Source organism: Strigops habroptila, chromosome 21, assembly GCF_004027225.2.
Source record: "Strigops habroptila isolate Jane chromosome 21, bStrHab1.2.pri, whole genome shotgun sequence".
Classification (NCBI taxonomy): Eukaryota; Metazoa; Chordata; class Aves; order Psittaciformes; family Psittacidae; genus Strigops; species Strigops habroptila.
In genome coordinates, this window is record NC_044297.2 from 2,251,004 (window position 1) to 2,265,393 (window position 14,390).

At 53.3% G+C, this 14,390-nt stretch overlaps 1 protein-coding gene across 5 annotated transcripts; it reads left to right on the forward strand.

The window, feature by feature from the left end:
• Nucleotides 1–1,246: 1,246 nt before the first annotated feature.
• Nucleotides 1,247–14,146, forward strand: RASSF2 (Ras association domain family member 2). Of its 5 annotated transcripts, XM_030509933.1 has the most exons (15): nt 1,247–1,839; nt 3,087–3,266; nt 5,283–5,369; nt 5,810–5,929; nt 6,330–6,411; nt 6,651–6,733; nt 7,843–7,918; nt 8,057–8,208; nt 8,586–8,674; nt 10,914–11,065; nt 11,139–11,240; nt 11,411–11,462; nt 11,547–11,668; nt 12,609–12,706; nt 12,901–14,146. In XM_030509933.1, the coding sequence occupies exons 6-15, from the start codon at nt 6,675–6,677 to the stop codon at nt 12,968–12,970; spliced, it is 972 nt and encodes a 323-aa protein (XP_030365793.1). In that variant the 5' UTR covers nt 1,247–1,839; nt 3,087–3,266; nt 5,283–5,369; nt 5,810–5,929; nt 6,330–6,411; nt 6,651–6,674; the 3' UTR covers nt 12,971–14,146. The 5 variants fall into 5 exon arrangements, with proteins under 5 accessions (XP_030365793.1, XP_030365792.1, XP_030365791.1 ...); XM_030509932.1 differs by lacking the exon at nt 6,330–6,411; XM_030509931.1 differs by lacking the exons at nt 5,810–5,929; nt 6,330–6,411.
• The last annotated feature ends 244 nt before the right edge of the window (nt 14,147–14,390 follow it).

The window sequence follows — 14,390 nt, forward strand, 5'->3', positions numbered from 1 at the left end:
GGTCCATAAACAGTGTAGTTGGAGGAAAAATGGCCCAAACTCACCTAAATCAGCAGTGGTGGGGGGTGAAAGTGGAGCTGGGATCAAAGCCAGTGGAGCAGCTGGTTGACCAGGGCGAGGGGTTTCTGATGGTGCCTGAGCTGGGCTGGGTTTGGATCCGTGCTGAAAACCACTTTGCTCTTAATCCTGGTTAATCCTTTGTGCTACTGGGTCAGAGCTGTGGCAATAGCTGCGCGTTCGCCTTGTGCCTTGCCTGAATCAACATCCAGCATCAGCTGCATCAACCCACTAAGAAGGGCTTTATCCCAGGCAGCAGCTCAGAACCTGAGATAAAGCCCTTCTTAGTGAAACATCCTCAAATGGAGACAGGGACCATGTTTCCAAGAAATATGTGCTGAGTACAAGCAAAGGGCTCTTCAGGAGCCAGGTCTCTTCCCATCTGCTTCCTGGAGGCGGTGTAACGGCTCCCAGATGCTCCTGATGTGTATCCACATGTGTAATGTTGTTTGGTATTTACTAACTATTAGCTTGGGGGTCTTAAAGCTGCACTAATGCGAAGCTGCCAGGGGATGGGAAGTGGGAGTTTGGATGTTTGCTCTGTCTGGGGGGAAATACTTGGATTTTGGAGAACTTTGGAGCTGGTGCTTTATGCTTGCGCCTGACTGAGGTCTTTGACCTCCAGGCTCAGCTTTGGGAGTGGAAATAGAAGTAAATCCATTGAAGTCAATGGTTTAAAAGGCATCGACCATGTTCTCTGTGTGGCATTTGGCACAGAAACGCTGATTTAAACAGTGATACAGGGGCTGTGACATCCCTGTGCTGCTAAACACAGGCTCTGCCTTTGGAACATCCTTTTCCATCCTTTTCCCGAGCCTGGGAGGGATGCTCAGGCTCTGCTGGGGCAGAAGTTCTGGTCTCCTCCTGGAGAAGGTTTGGTTTCTGTTGGATTCCTTACCCTCACACTGTGGATAAGGAGGAGCTGGCAGCCTGTCCCCTCGTTGCAGGGTGTCCTCATAGGGCAGGAGTGGGTCAAATTCCTTTGCTTTGGGAAACAAATGCCTCCATCCAGGCTGGATCCTTCCCGACCCACCAAAATGCATTGAAAGCAACAAGCAGGATGTCGCAAATCAGGATTTAACCCCAAGTTCCCACAGCAAAACTGACTGTTTCTTGTTTTCCCCTTTTCCTCCAATTGCATCCACCCTGTGCGAGCCGGGGGTGGGAGGTGGAAGCTTTCCCTCTTCTTTGGGGCTAAATCCCAGGGTTTTGGGGCTGGCTCCGCTCCATTGTGCAGCAGGGCCAGGCTCTTCCCATGACAAAGGGCCTCTCAGCTCTGCCAGCCCTCGGAAGATGCTGCTGGAATATAAATACAACCCTCATCCCAGCTCGCTTTTGCCGAGTCAGGCTTTTCCCAAGCCAGATGGCTCCTCCTGAACTTCTCTTTTACATACAAATCACACAAAAAAAAATAGGGAAAAGCAAGCAGAAAGGGCTGGTTACAACCCGTGGTTATAAGGAGCTGCTTGTTTTACCCCAGCAGCTGGTTGGATTCTTCCTTTGTTTTTGCGTTTGGAGGGTGGGATTTTTCCCTTCGTGTGGGCTGTTTCGAGGCAAATTCCTTAAAAAGGAAAAAAACAAAAAGGCTGGAGAAGCCCCAAAGCACTGGGAAAGGTCAGGAGCAGACAAAGGAGGAGGGACGCAGCCGCAGAACTTCTCAATCCCCAAAACTCTCCCTGCGGAGGGGCAGGATGGGACCCGCAGGCCGGGAGCGGAGGATGGAGCCCGGGCGCCGTTCCGGCGGTAACTGTGATCCTGACCTGCACCAGGGTTAAGATCCAGGTAGATCCAAGCAGATCTTAATGTATTTGTTTGTATTTATTTCTTCCTCAATCTCCTGCTCTGGGGTGGGTTTGGATCCGGATGGGATCCCAGGGCCATGGGATCCAGTTGGTGCCATCCCATTGCACCATTCCAAAGGCAGGACAGCAAAGTGTGATGCCTGCGTGGCTCCGGCATGGAATATCGCAGGGTTTGGGGAGTTTTAAGGCAGGAATAACCCCTTTAGTCAGTGTGATGCAGCCCAAAAGGCTCCCTCTGGGAGTCCTGCACAGAGCTGGGGCTGATCGTAAGAGCATTTCCAACCTGGATGCATGGGATGGAGCGTACTTTGGGATCCTCGGTCTGGCACTGGAGTGTCCTTTGGGATCCTGCTCTTAGGACTGGGGATGGGGTGCCCTTTGGGATCTCTGTCCTGGCACTGGGGATGGATGGGGTGTCCTTTTGGATCTCTGTCCTGGCAGCGGGGATGGGGCATCCTTTGGCGTCCTGGTCCTCGGTGCCAGCATCAGCGTGTCCTTTAAGAACCCGGAACCTGAGGGATCAGGGAGGGAGCATCCTTTGGGACCCCAGTGCCGGGTCGGGGACGGGCGGGGGGGAAGAAGGACCCGAGTGCCCGAGCCAGGGGCATCCTCCGGGGTCCCCGCTCCCGGTGTCCTTTGGGAAGCCGCTGCCGGGATGACCCGAGAGGGGGGTCCCGGGATCCCGCAGCCCCGCCCCGCCCCGGCCCCACCCGCCGAGGGGCGGCCCCACGCGGGCACCGGCTGCGGAGCGGGACCGGCACCGGGTGAGTGCGGGCGGGGGATCCCCATCCTCATCCCCATCCTCATCCCTATCCCGGTCCCTGTCCCCGGCGCGGCGGAGCCGGAGCGGCCCCGAGCCCCATCCGCAGCCGGTAGAAGGCGAAGGCGGCTGCGCCTCGCCCCGGGGCAGGAGAGGGGGGGGATCCGGTCCCCGCGCCCCGGGGTGTCCCCTCTGCACCCACCGACCCCCGTGGGCATCACCCGGGTCCTACAGTGAGCCCCGAGCAGCCCGGTCACGCTGTGGGTCCCCATCACACCCGGGGTGGGACCCACCAGCTCCCTTCTCACAGCCCACAAGAAGCCACCAGCTCTTCGCAGGGGGGTCTGGCCTGCTGAGTGTGGCCAATGGGTCCCTTTGCTGGTCCCCCAAGCGAGGTGGCACCCCCATGGCATCACCCACCGGTGGCTCTGCCACCCCTCACTGCTGCCCCGCTGTCCCCTGTGCAGGACGGGGCTGAGCCACGGGGCTGGAGAACAATAGTGGAGTGGAAAACAATGGAGCTGCTGCACCTTGGCGCGTAGGGATGCCGGACGGAATTCCAGCTTCAACATAACGCCTTGGGCCAGAGCCGCGGCAGCATCAGGTTGTGGGAGCATCCGTGGAGCCAAAGGATCTGCCAGGACGGGGTGAGAGCGCTCGGTTGTATCACACCACATGGAGGGGCTCAGTGCTTATGATGAGGGAATGGTCGCCTCCGGATGATGCTTTGCTGCTGGTTGTGTCGGGGTCGAGGTGCCACTGGGCTGGTTAAAAGCCACCCGGGACAGGGGTTGTGCAGGAGGGAGCATCGCGGCCTCCCCCGGCAGCGGGATATTCCCACAATCCCTTGCATGGCCGGGGGGAGCAGGGAGATGCCGAAGAGGCAGCAGGGATGCTACCAAAGCATCCATGTGCTGTGGAAGGGGGCTGAGAAAGCAAAACCCCCCTGAAAATTGCTCCTTTCTTTGCAGGAGCAGGGAATGGTGCCCTTTTCCTGCTGAAAACATGGTCTTTGGGGTTGTTTTTTCCTATACTTTTAGTGGGTTTTGAGCTGTGCATGTCCCCAGAGCTCAGTACAAGCGAGGGCTCATCTCTGCTCCATGCGAGGTGCTTTGAGCATGGCCAAGCTTCCTCTGCACCACAGGGATGTGGGGAAGGGTCTTGGGAAGGTTGTTTTTAGGGAGGGGAATAAGTGTGGGGCCCATCAGGCCTAAAAAGCAGCTGTGGGAGCAGCCAGTGGCTTGTGTCAGAGGGCAGAGAGGGCTGAAATCCTCCTGCCATGTGCGCAGCGGGAATCGATTGGCTCTGATGGGGTTTAAAAGTGCTTTGTGAGGCAGCAGCAGAGGGAATGCATCAGCTCGGGGTAGGGAAACTGAGGCACAGGGGGTGCAGGAAATGAAGACAGCACCGAGCTGCAGAGGTTGAGCAACAGGTTGGGCAATTCACGTGTTTCCAGCCCTTTTATTGCGGCCATTTCCAGCCTTTTGGCAAACCACGGCAGCACATCAGGGGCACGGCGGTGGCCGGGCTCTGTTTGGGGATCCCTAACCCCTTCCACCCCTAGCCCAGTGCTCTCAGAACTCAAATAAGGAAGAATTTGCCCCTTTCCCGCTGCTCAGAAGGGGATGTGATGATGGAGCGAAGGTGGTGGTAAACAGGAAACCGGGTTCCTCAACAACGGGGGAAGAACCTACATTTTGGGGCTCCCCTTCAGCCCAACATGACTGTGTTTTCCCAGCTGGATTCACCCCAACATCCCCTTAGAGCCAACCAGGGTTTTTGCTTCGCCCCTTTGTATCACCACAGTGCCATGGGGCGACGCTCCTTGCGGTATCAAAGGCTCCATCCGGGGCTGTGCTGCTGGAGGGGGTTGGTTTTCATCCATTTTGGTATTTTTGGCCCCATTTTGCATAAGCCAGGCAGCCCGTGTGTCATTTCTGCCTCCCTCTGTACAGCGGGGCCTCAGTGGTGACTTCCCCAGAGCTGCTTCATCCGCTTTCAGGGGCACCCACAAGCGAGATGCTTGTTTCTACCGTTCCTGTATCTCACATCTGGTAAGGCCCAAATTCAGGTCCCTGCAACATCCATCCCAAAACTGGCAGCAAATCCCCTCCTGATGTAATTTCTGATGATTATTATTGGGTTTATTCCCTGCCCCTCGCTACAAGAGAGACATTGAGGTGCTGGAGCGGGGCCAGAGAAGGGCCCCGGAGCTGGTGCAGGGCCTGGAGCACAAGTGTGATGGGGAACGGCTGAGGGACCTGGGGGGGTTTAGTCTGGAGAAGAGAAGGCTCAGGGGGGACCTTCTCGCTCTCTGCAACTGCCTGACAGGAGGATGGAGCCAGGAGGGGGCTGGTCTCTGCTCCCAAGGGATGGGACAAGAGGAAACGGCCTCAAGCTGCACCAGGGCAGGTTTAGATGGAGCTGAGGAACAATTCCTTCCCCAAAGGGTGCTCAGGCATTGGAACAGGCTGCCCAGGGCAGGGCTGGGGTCACCGTCCCTGCAAGTGTTCACACCCCGTGTAGCCGAGGCCTCAGTGCCAGGGGTTAGTGGTGGCCTTGGCAGCGCTGGGGAATGGTTGGACTTGATGATCTTAAAGCTCTTTTCCAACCCGGTTGTTTCTGTGATTCCATGGGTGGATGATGGATGGATGCGGCCGCAGGAGGAGGTCGATGCCGCTTTGCCATGGGGGATGCTCACACGGCTCCTCAGGAAACCCAAAGCTTTGTCAGCTTTTCCGCCGCAACGTGTGAGTTTATTTAGGCTCTGAGTTTCTCTTCTGCTTTCCCCAGGCAGAGCTGGAGCCCCGGGGCTGGGCCCATTTCCTGCCCTTCCCCTGCCTCTTTCTGCCCGCTGAGACACCAGCTTTGCTTTTGCAACCTCCTCCATGGTGTAACACAATAGTTTTGCTGTTGCATAGAATTTATGTGCTGGGATACATCCCAAAGCGCGGGGTAAGAAGCAGGAATCGCCGCTGCGCTGAGGTTATGGGGCAGGTCCCTCCTCCAACACAGGTTTGGTTGAGTCATCTATCCGCCTGGATGTCATTGTGGGATTGGGTTTGCAGGAAAACAGGCTTGTTTCCCAGGGGATGGGGAGGAAGCACGTGGTGAAGAGGGAGGTGGAAGAAAACAATGTTCTGCAGATCAAATGCTCTTCTCTTGCCTTGGTTTCTCTTTTTGGGATAAGGGAAGAGACCCTGGGAAGATGAAAGCCCGTCTGTAGGAGTTTCCACAAACACCCAAGGAAAAGCACGACCTGAGATGCCCTTTCTCATCGCTCAGAACCACCCTGATGTTGCACTTCCAGGTCTCTCCAGTGCCTTATTCCCAAAGTGCTCCAAGCCCCCGAGCGACCCTGAGGGTTTCACATGAAATCTCATTTTAATCCCACTTTTTAGCATCCACAATCACCCTCATGCTCTAACCCGGGGCTGTTCCCAAGGCCGGATTTTGGGAGGGGGGTTCCAAGTGTTTGTAGAAGAGAAATCGGAATTTTTTAGCAGTTTTTGGCAGCCAAAATTGGAAGTTTTGGCACTGGAGGGAACAGCATTGTTAAAACCAAGGCAAAGGAACCAGCCCTTGCGCCTGCTGCCTGGTTTGGGGGTGGCACAAGGAAGCATGCAGTCAGATCCAGCTTTGTAGCAAAACCTTAGTTAAAATAAAGGCAGAAAAGGGACAAATCCTGCTGATAACCCTCCCACTTCCAGGTCTGGCATTGCCGGGACGGTCTGTGGATGCTCCAAATGCAAATGTCAGCGTAAGCGTATCCTCGCTGGTATTAAATATTCAGTGAGTTTGCACCACCTCTCCCCTTATCTGATTTCCCCTCCCTCATTCCCATCAGTTTTCCCACAGGAGGCACATCAAACTTCCCCCGCGGCTGCATCCGCCGGAGCCCTTTTCCCAAGAGCAATCCCACATCCGAGGCACTTTATTCCTTTGCCCCCATCTCCATGGGCGCGCATCAGGGATGCGCTACCGGGGCGGTTCACGCCGGTGCTTTTCTCTCCTCCCTCTTTGCAATTCAGCTCCCATGAAAGAAGAGCGGGAGGATGGATTACGGCGGCTGCGAGTACCCGGTTCCTTGCGGGAAAGACAAATACATCTCCAAGTAAGATGCTTGGCAGGGCTGGAGCACAGGAATACCATCAGTGCTGCTAGATGGGGAGTTCACCGCAATATTCCGGGGCGGGTTTGAGCTGGGAGGAGTGGAGTGACCCTGGGATGTAACTCGATTTGGTTGGATTTGGATTGAGAAAGCCATTTTGGGGCAAGAAATGGCCATTTCCTTTTAAAAAATGGGGTTGTTGATGGGATTTTGAGATGTTTTTTCTTAGGAGCATGGCCAAATGCTTCTATAAACCATGAAATACTTCATAGAGTTTAGGAAGTAGAGGTTTTGCTGGAGAAGTCCGCATTAGGAATTGCTTTTTTGTGCTTTGGTAAAGAAGTAAAATGCTTCCTAAGTTCCAAGGAGGATTTTTGGGGAGATAAAGCAGCTTTGTGCTACTTCCCCCCTCTTTTTTCTTCCTCCAAACCCTGAACCCCCAAATGATTTGTGCTTATTATACTGGTCTGCTGGTGCTGAGCATCCTCCAACTCCATCAGCCACCCAGCTGAGTTAAGGACAGCTTTGTGATGGATTGCCAGGGTCATTGCTTCCCGGGATTCAGAGCTGGGAATGGGTGATTTTGAATGATTATTTTTAATGTTCATTATTCATTTGCAACTGGAACAGGCCTCAGGCTTAATCTGAGCTCAAGGTCAGGCTCTGGAACGAGGAGCTGATGTGATAAACTCGCCTGTGATAACTTGTGACTCCAGCATGACCCAAGGGCTTGGGTGCTCTGAAAATACACTGTTTTTTCCAACCTTGTGACCAAATCCCCCACAGTCTGACAGGTTTTGTTGTGTCTTTTCACAAGGTTCATGGTTGCAGGGAGCTTGTCCCTATAAGGGTTGAACCCACAGTGGATACCCCCAACAAGGGATGTCTAAAGGCAGCAAAAGACCCAAATCTGCCTGAAATGAAGCTGGTTTGGGTCCCCCAGCAGTGATGCACATTCATTGCCCAGCCTGACCCTGGAAGCAATTCCTGCTTTCTCCCATATTCCCACAATTTCCCCCCCTGGCCAGCCCAGGGGTACCGCACAGTGCCTGCAATGTCCCCCCTTGCTCCTCCACCCCTCTTCTCAGCATCTTTCCCATTTTTCCTCTCAGAAACGAGCTCCTTTTACACTTGAAGACGTACAACATCTACTATGAAGGACAAAACTTGCAGCTGCGGCACCGGGAGGTAAGAACCCCCCTGGAGCAGGGACCCAGCAGTGAAAACCCAATGAAATTGGGTTTGATTCACACTAAAGCCATCATTTCTTGGTGCTGTTCCTTGCTGTTTGTATCTCGGAGCCTGAGCTGCCCATCTCTCCTGCAGGAGGAAGGTGAACTCATCGTGGAGGGGCTGCTGAACATCTCCTGGGGCTTGCGGCGACCCATCCGCCTGCAGATGCAGGATGACAACCAGCGCATCCGCCCTCCACCATCCTCTTCCTCCTGGCACTCGGGCTGCAACCTGGGAGCCCATGGGTGAGCGAGGGGAGAAGAATCATGGAATTAGGGAAAAAAGAGGGAAAAAGGGGTAGGTTCAGCTTTGCTTGTGCAGGTTGGGTGCTGGAGCTTGCTAAAAAGTGGTTTTGGGCTTCAGCATCCCTGCCTGGGAAGGCAGCTGGGATAAGACCCTCCAAAGGGTTTTTTGGGAGCAGAACAGGGTTGGATTTGGGACTTATATTGCAACTAGACTGTGCTGCAATCCTACAGGGCTGGTTATCTGCCAAATCCGAGGGAGAACAGGCTGCTTCCCATCCTGGAAACAGCAGCGTGGGGGCTTAAAGGGGAAATTATCCCTGTTCTCATTCCTGCTGCAGCTCTTTGCTAACAGGGCACCCTTCATTATCCATTGCCAGGTCTGTGCTGAAGCCCAGCACCTTGCCAGACATCCAGGTCACGGATGCAGAGGCTGTGCCAAACAGAGAAGCTCCCCGGAGCGGTGCAGGTGAGCCGGGCACGGATCCGGATGGATTTGGCTGGGAGTTGGGAGCAGCTGCTTTATGCTCCAGTTTCATTGGAGGAAACATAAACCAGGCATTTATTTTCTCCAGCAGTCATGTCCCCATCGTCCCCCTGGTTCCTTTAAGCCATTTGCAAAGCACCTCTATTTCATGTATTTAATTGCAGCAAGAAAAACCATCACCCCAATGGGCCGAAACCCTTCCAAAGGGATTTTGCTTGGGGAAGGGATGTGCTGAAGAGGAGCTTGGAAAGAAATAGGGGGATGGAGCAAAGAGCCTCGTGGGATCATTGGGAAAAGGATGTCGGCACTTCCCCTTCCCGGAGGCTCTGCTTTTAGGGAAGAAGAATAGGGCTGTTGGGAAGTGCCGTTGCCATGGGGAAGTCAACACTGCTGCAAAGTGTTTTCCCCTCCCTGGTTTCTCCTTCTTTATGGAGGGGGAAGAGCCCTTCAGACAGTGCTTCGTTAACCCCTTGTTTGGAGCACAAGGCAGCACAAGGTGTCTCACCGGCAATTCCCACTGGGAAAAACGGCTTTATGCATTTTTCCCATTAAATCAGGGCATTTTTCAGGTGTTCCTGGCTTTTTCAAAGTATTTTTTGGGGGGAGTGGTGATATTTTGATGGAAATAGACCCTGCAGACAGAGAAGAACCAGCCAATCCTTCCAGCTCCAGGATGCTCATCCACTTCCCAGCTCAGGAAGTGCAAAACTTATTGATCCATGAAACACTTTGCCCCATCCTTCATTCTCCAGCTTTTCCCCTTTCTCTTTCTGATCTCTCCATGCACAACACTTATTTCCCCCCCTTCTTAATTCAAGCTTGCCCTGGTGATACCCACACCGCGTCGGGCCATAGAACTACCCCAGCAGCTATTTCAGCCCAATGACGTTAATCCTCCGCCAGTGCATAAGAAAGAACTCTTTTATTACATTTCTTCCTCCAAAAGCCTGTTAAAATCAGTGCATAACGTGCGTGCCCATCTCCTCCTGAGTGCTTAGTCACTGTGGCCTGTGGTGTGCATCTAGAGAGGAGAGATTTGTCTTGCTGCAGACATGCTTGGAATGAAAACATCCAAGCTTGAGCCCCAGAGGTTCATTAAAAATGGATGAAGAGCTGGTTTATAATAATCTGGAGCCAGGCCAGTTTTCACACAGAGATCTGAAGCACTGGCCTCTTTTGCCTGTTCTCATTAAAGGAGAAGAGAAAAATATAGAAGTTAGATAATGAAAAAGCAAGTAAAGATGCTCCAGCCGCCGGGAGAAGAGGCTTTATCCAGGTAGCAGCCTGGATTTAAGCAGTTCATTATGAATTAATAGGCTCCTTTAAGAGCTGGGGGAGAATAAACCAGTAGCTGCCATGGCTTAAACTGGTGGGTTAAATCTGTGCTGAGCAGTTTGTGGGGCCATATGTCTGGGATGGGAACTTTTGCATCCATGGGGGGATTTCCAGCTGCTATTTCGCAGCAGGGGTAGGACCCTGGGGGGTTCCCCTTTGCCCCAGGTCATAGAATCATAGAATCTCAGACTGGTTTGTGTTGGAGGGAGCTTAAAGCTCATCCAGTTCCAACCCCTGCCATGGACAGGGACACCTTCCACTAGAGCAGGTTGCTCCAAGCCCCTGTGTCCAACCTGGCCTTGAACACTGCCAGGGATGGGGCAGCCACAGCTTCTCTGGGAAAAGTCTGTGCCAGCACCTCAGCACCCTCACAGGGAAGAGCTTCTGCCTCAGAGCTCATCTCAATCTCCCCTCTGGCAGGTTAAAGCCATTCCCCTTGGCCTGTCCCTCCAGGCCCTTGTCCAAAGCCCCTCTCCAGGTTTCCTGGAGCCCCTTTAGGCACTGGAGCTGCTCTAAGGTGTCCCCTTCAGGAGCCTTCTCTTCTCCAGGCTGCCCCAGCCCAGCTCTCTCAGCCTGGCTCCAGAGCAGAGCTGCTCCAGCCCTCGCAGCAGCTCCAGGGCCTCCTCTGGCCTCGCTCCAGCAGCTCCACGTCCCTCTGGTGCTGTTGCCCCAGAGCTGGATCAGGACTGCAGGGGGGTCTCCCCTTCCCGCAGCAGAGGGGCAGGATCCCCTCCTGACCTGCTGCTCACGCTCTGGGGGTGCAGCCCAGCACACGGGGGGGTTCTGGGCTCAAGCACACACTGAAGCCGGGTCATGGGGAGCTTCTCCTCACCCAACACCCCAAGTCCTTCTCCTCAGGGCTGTCCTTCCAACGTGTCTTTTCCAGCCCCCAAATCACAAGCAGAGGAGACGCCGCAGCTGATGCGGACACGGAGCGATGTTGGGGTACGGCACCGGGGCAGTGCCCGCACCCCCAGCGAGCAGCGACGCATCCGCCGGCACCGCTTCTCCATCAACGGGCACTTCTACAACCACAAGGTGAGCCCCAGGCTCCCCAGAGCCTCTCCCCACTGGCGGAATCCAAGGTTTAAATGGACTTTGCATCCCACAGACATCCGTGTTCACGCCGGCGTACGGCTCCATCACCAACGTCCGCATAAACAGCACGATGACGACTCCCCAGGTCCTCAAACTGCTGCTCAATAAATTCAAGGTACATTAGATATCCCACCCCAATGCTCCTCAGTTGCTCTGCATGGGGAGTTTATATCCCATGGATACAAAACACAATGGCAGAGCGAAATAATGTGGTATGTTCTTTAAAGCTGGGGAAATCTCAGGTGGAATTGTGGCCCTTTAACAGTGATTTATGTCTCCATTCAGATTGAAAACTCAGCGGAGGAGTTTGCGCTGTACATTGTCCACACCAGTGGAGGTGAGTGTCCAAAACCCCCCTGGTGCAGCCATGGCAAAGCCCCATCACACACTGGGCTGACCACTGGTGCTTTTGGCATTGCAGAGAAGCAGAAGCTGCGAGGCAGCGATTACCCCCTGATCGCCCGCATCCTGCAGGGCCCCTGCGAGCAGGTCTCCAAGGTCTTCCTCATGGAGAAGGACCAGGTGGAAGAAGTCACCTATGACGTGAGTTTGAAAGCACGGGATGCTTGTGGATGGGCTTGGGAGGCAGCCGGGGCCGGAATACTGCGTGGATATAGAATCCCAGCCTGGTTTGTGTTGGAAAGGACCTTAAAGCCCACCCAATTCCAGCCCCCTGCTTATGTTTGCTGTGAAACAAGCAGGCTGATCTGAGGTCTCAAACGTTATTCACAAGGAACAAAGTTCTATTTAGCTTTCTAGAGCCATTCATTTCTATTGAAATGACTATAAAACCTTTACTAAATAAAAGACATGCCATGAATATTAGCCACAAGTTGCTGTCAGCTGCCTGCTCTTTCCACACAGTGTTTCTAAAAGGCTTTTTGTGCCCTTTTGCTTTGCTTTGAGCCCGCATCTCCCTGTGAGAACTCCCCATCTTATGAGAAAAACCTTGTCCTGTGCCTAAAAAGCACCTTTAAAGTCTAACCAAGAACAAACACCCACAGCCCTGTTTTGCCATCCCAAATCTGAGCACAGAAGAGCAATAGCTGCACAGCCTTGAGCCTAATTCATACCTTTCCTGCTGAGGAACGCGCTGCGGGGTGGGAATGGCTCGGTTGTGCCATCTGCCGGCTTCCTCCCACCTTCCTCCTCAAACCAGAGCAAAATGAAGCACTTTTTAGAGTATATTTGGGCTTAAACAGCGCTCAGTCACACGCTGGGTTTGCTCAGGGCTCACCATAAGAAGCAGCCAAGTCTTGCAGCCAGTGGGTAAAGCAAATAAGGTTCATGGGGATTTTTTCCCCTATAATTAGCTGGCTGTGCAGGGAAACATGGTTTCTTTTAGGGTTGTTGCAAAAGGCAGTGGGGGTCCTTGATTTCCCCAGTTAAATGAGGGAGAGGATGCTGCGAAGTTGCCTTCAGCCTCACGGGGTGGGTGCATCGCCCTCTTCATTGCCTGTTTTGATGTTTCTCCTCCACCCAGGTAGCTCAGTACATCAAATTCGAGATGCCCATCCTCAGGAGCTTCATCCAGAAGCTGGAGGAAGAGGAGGATCGCGAAGTGAAGAAGCTAATGCGCAAGTACGCCAGGCTCGGTGGCATCGAGGGGAGATGCTAGGAGTTAAGGACATGGTTGGAGGGTTATTTTGATGCTGAGGATTCATTTGCACAGCCTTGCATCCCTAATCCATGCATTATTCCAAGGCTTTCTTGGCAGTTTGGGTTAAAACCCCAGCTTGCTGCTGCAAAAATCCTCTTTTCCTTTGCCTCTCCAGATACTCCATCCTCCGGCTGATGATTGAGCAAAGGCTGGAGGAGATTTCCGAAGGCCCGACGGCGATGTGAAACGCTTCACCAGCTCCAGGTTGCATCACATGAAGAGCCGCTTGCCTGCAGGATGTACTGTACCAAATCCCAACCCCACGTCATTCCCGGAGCGCTCCCAGTGTCCTCCTGGATCACTCCAGCTCTGAGCCAACCCATCCTCCCGCACCTTCATCTGCGCAGCATCCTCGGGGGGTTCCTCATCTGCAAATGGGAGTTTTCCCAGCAAGGCTCTGGGCATCTTCAGCCAAAACCTCAAATCCCTGCAAATAACAGGGGGAAAAGCAAGAAAGAGGAAATCCATGAGCAGGATGAAGCCACTGAGGATGGGGACAAGAAATTCTGGGCTCTGTTTGAAGATCCTGGTTTCAGCAGTGCCTGCGTGGGGCTCCCTGCATAGGACCCACCCCTCGGTGGCAAGAGCACAAATAATTCCTCTTTTTTTCACCTAAAAAAGCACATTTCTATTGCAATAATTCGCAGGCGACTGGAAGCTTTTGTAAATCGAGTGGATTTTAACACTTTTGCTGCCGAAAACAAACCTGGGGACCGAGGGTCGGATTTACAGCAAAAGAGTAAATCACGTTTTTCCCAGCACATTCCCTTAACCTGCATCTGGTCTCATAACCCCCATCCTGCTCCTTTCTAATTTGCACTAATGTTAGGGAAAAAAAAGCAAACCACGATGTCAAACCTCTCTGGTAGCTGTAACATGCCAAATAATGCTCGGAGGAATAGTGGGTGGCGATGAGCATCTCCTGAGGGATGCTGTATGGAAAGCAGGAGGGATGGCAGGAGGAGGGGAGGCAGAAATAGAGGGGCTTATTCTCCACATGGATTTTGGGGCAGTGCCAGCACATTGTCCTGGGTTCAGCAGGACCAGGACTGGCTCTGTTACCACCATCACACCTGGAAAACCCTCTTTCCTCCCGGGCTAAACCAGCAATATCCATTTTATACCTCGATGTGAACTAAAACTCGTGACTTTCTCCCTCCTTTTGAGTTTTTGCAATGCATCTTTGTAAGTTTTGGGGTCTAATTTTAATGGTACCTTCTCCACCTTTAACACATTGTTAGGGAAAGGATTGTACAGCGAGAAAAGCTTTTTGTGTGTGTGAAGGATGACTGTGGCATCGCTTCGCTGGGTAACAAGGACACAAAACATGTAGCAACTTAATACAGAATGAACCACCCTGAGTTAGAGCCTGGTTTGTTCAAACTAAAGCACTTTGCAGATAGAAATGCTACCGAAATGGGCTCCATGGGGGCCAGGAGCAATGAGGGAGAAGAGCAAAACTTGCCTGAATCCCAATGGAGTTTCCCAAGGAGAAAAGCTCCCTTTTTGGAGACTCACAACCAAATTGCTGGAGGATTCTGTGGAGGAGTGTTGGGCTGTTGTAGAGTTTAGAGACTATTTAGCCCCATGCACCATGGTTAGTGA

Bases quoted from the DNA above. Each gene is read 5' to 3' on its own strand.
- RASSF2 (XM_030509933.1), top strand. From the start codon at position 6,675: ATGGATTACGGCGGCTGCGAGTACCCGGTTCCTTGCGGGAAAGACAAA. The intron at 6,734-7,842 runs GTAAGATGCTTG...TTTTCCTCTCAG, and splicing joins AAAGACAAATACATCTCCAA to AAACGAGCTCCTTTTACACT. The intron at 11,463-11,546 runs GTGAGTGTCCAA...TTGGCATTGCAG, and splicing joins CATTGTCCACACCAGTGGAG to AGAAGCAGAAGCTGCGAGGC.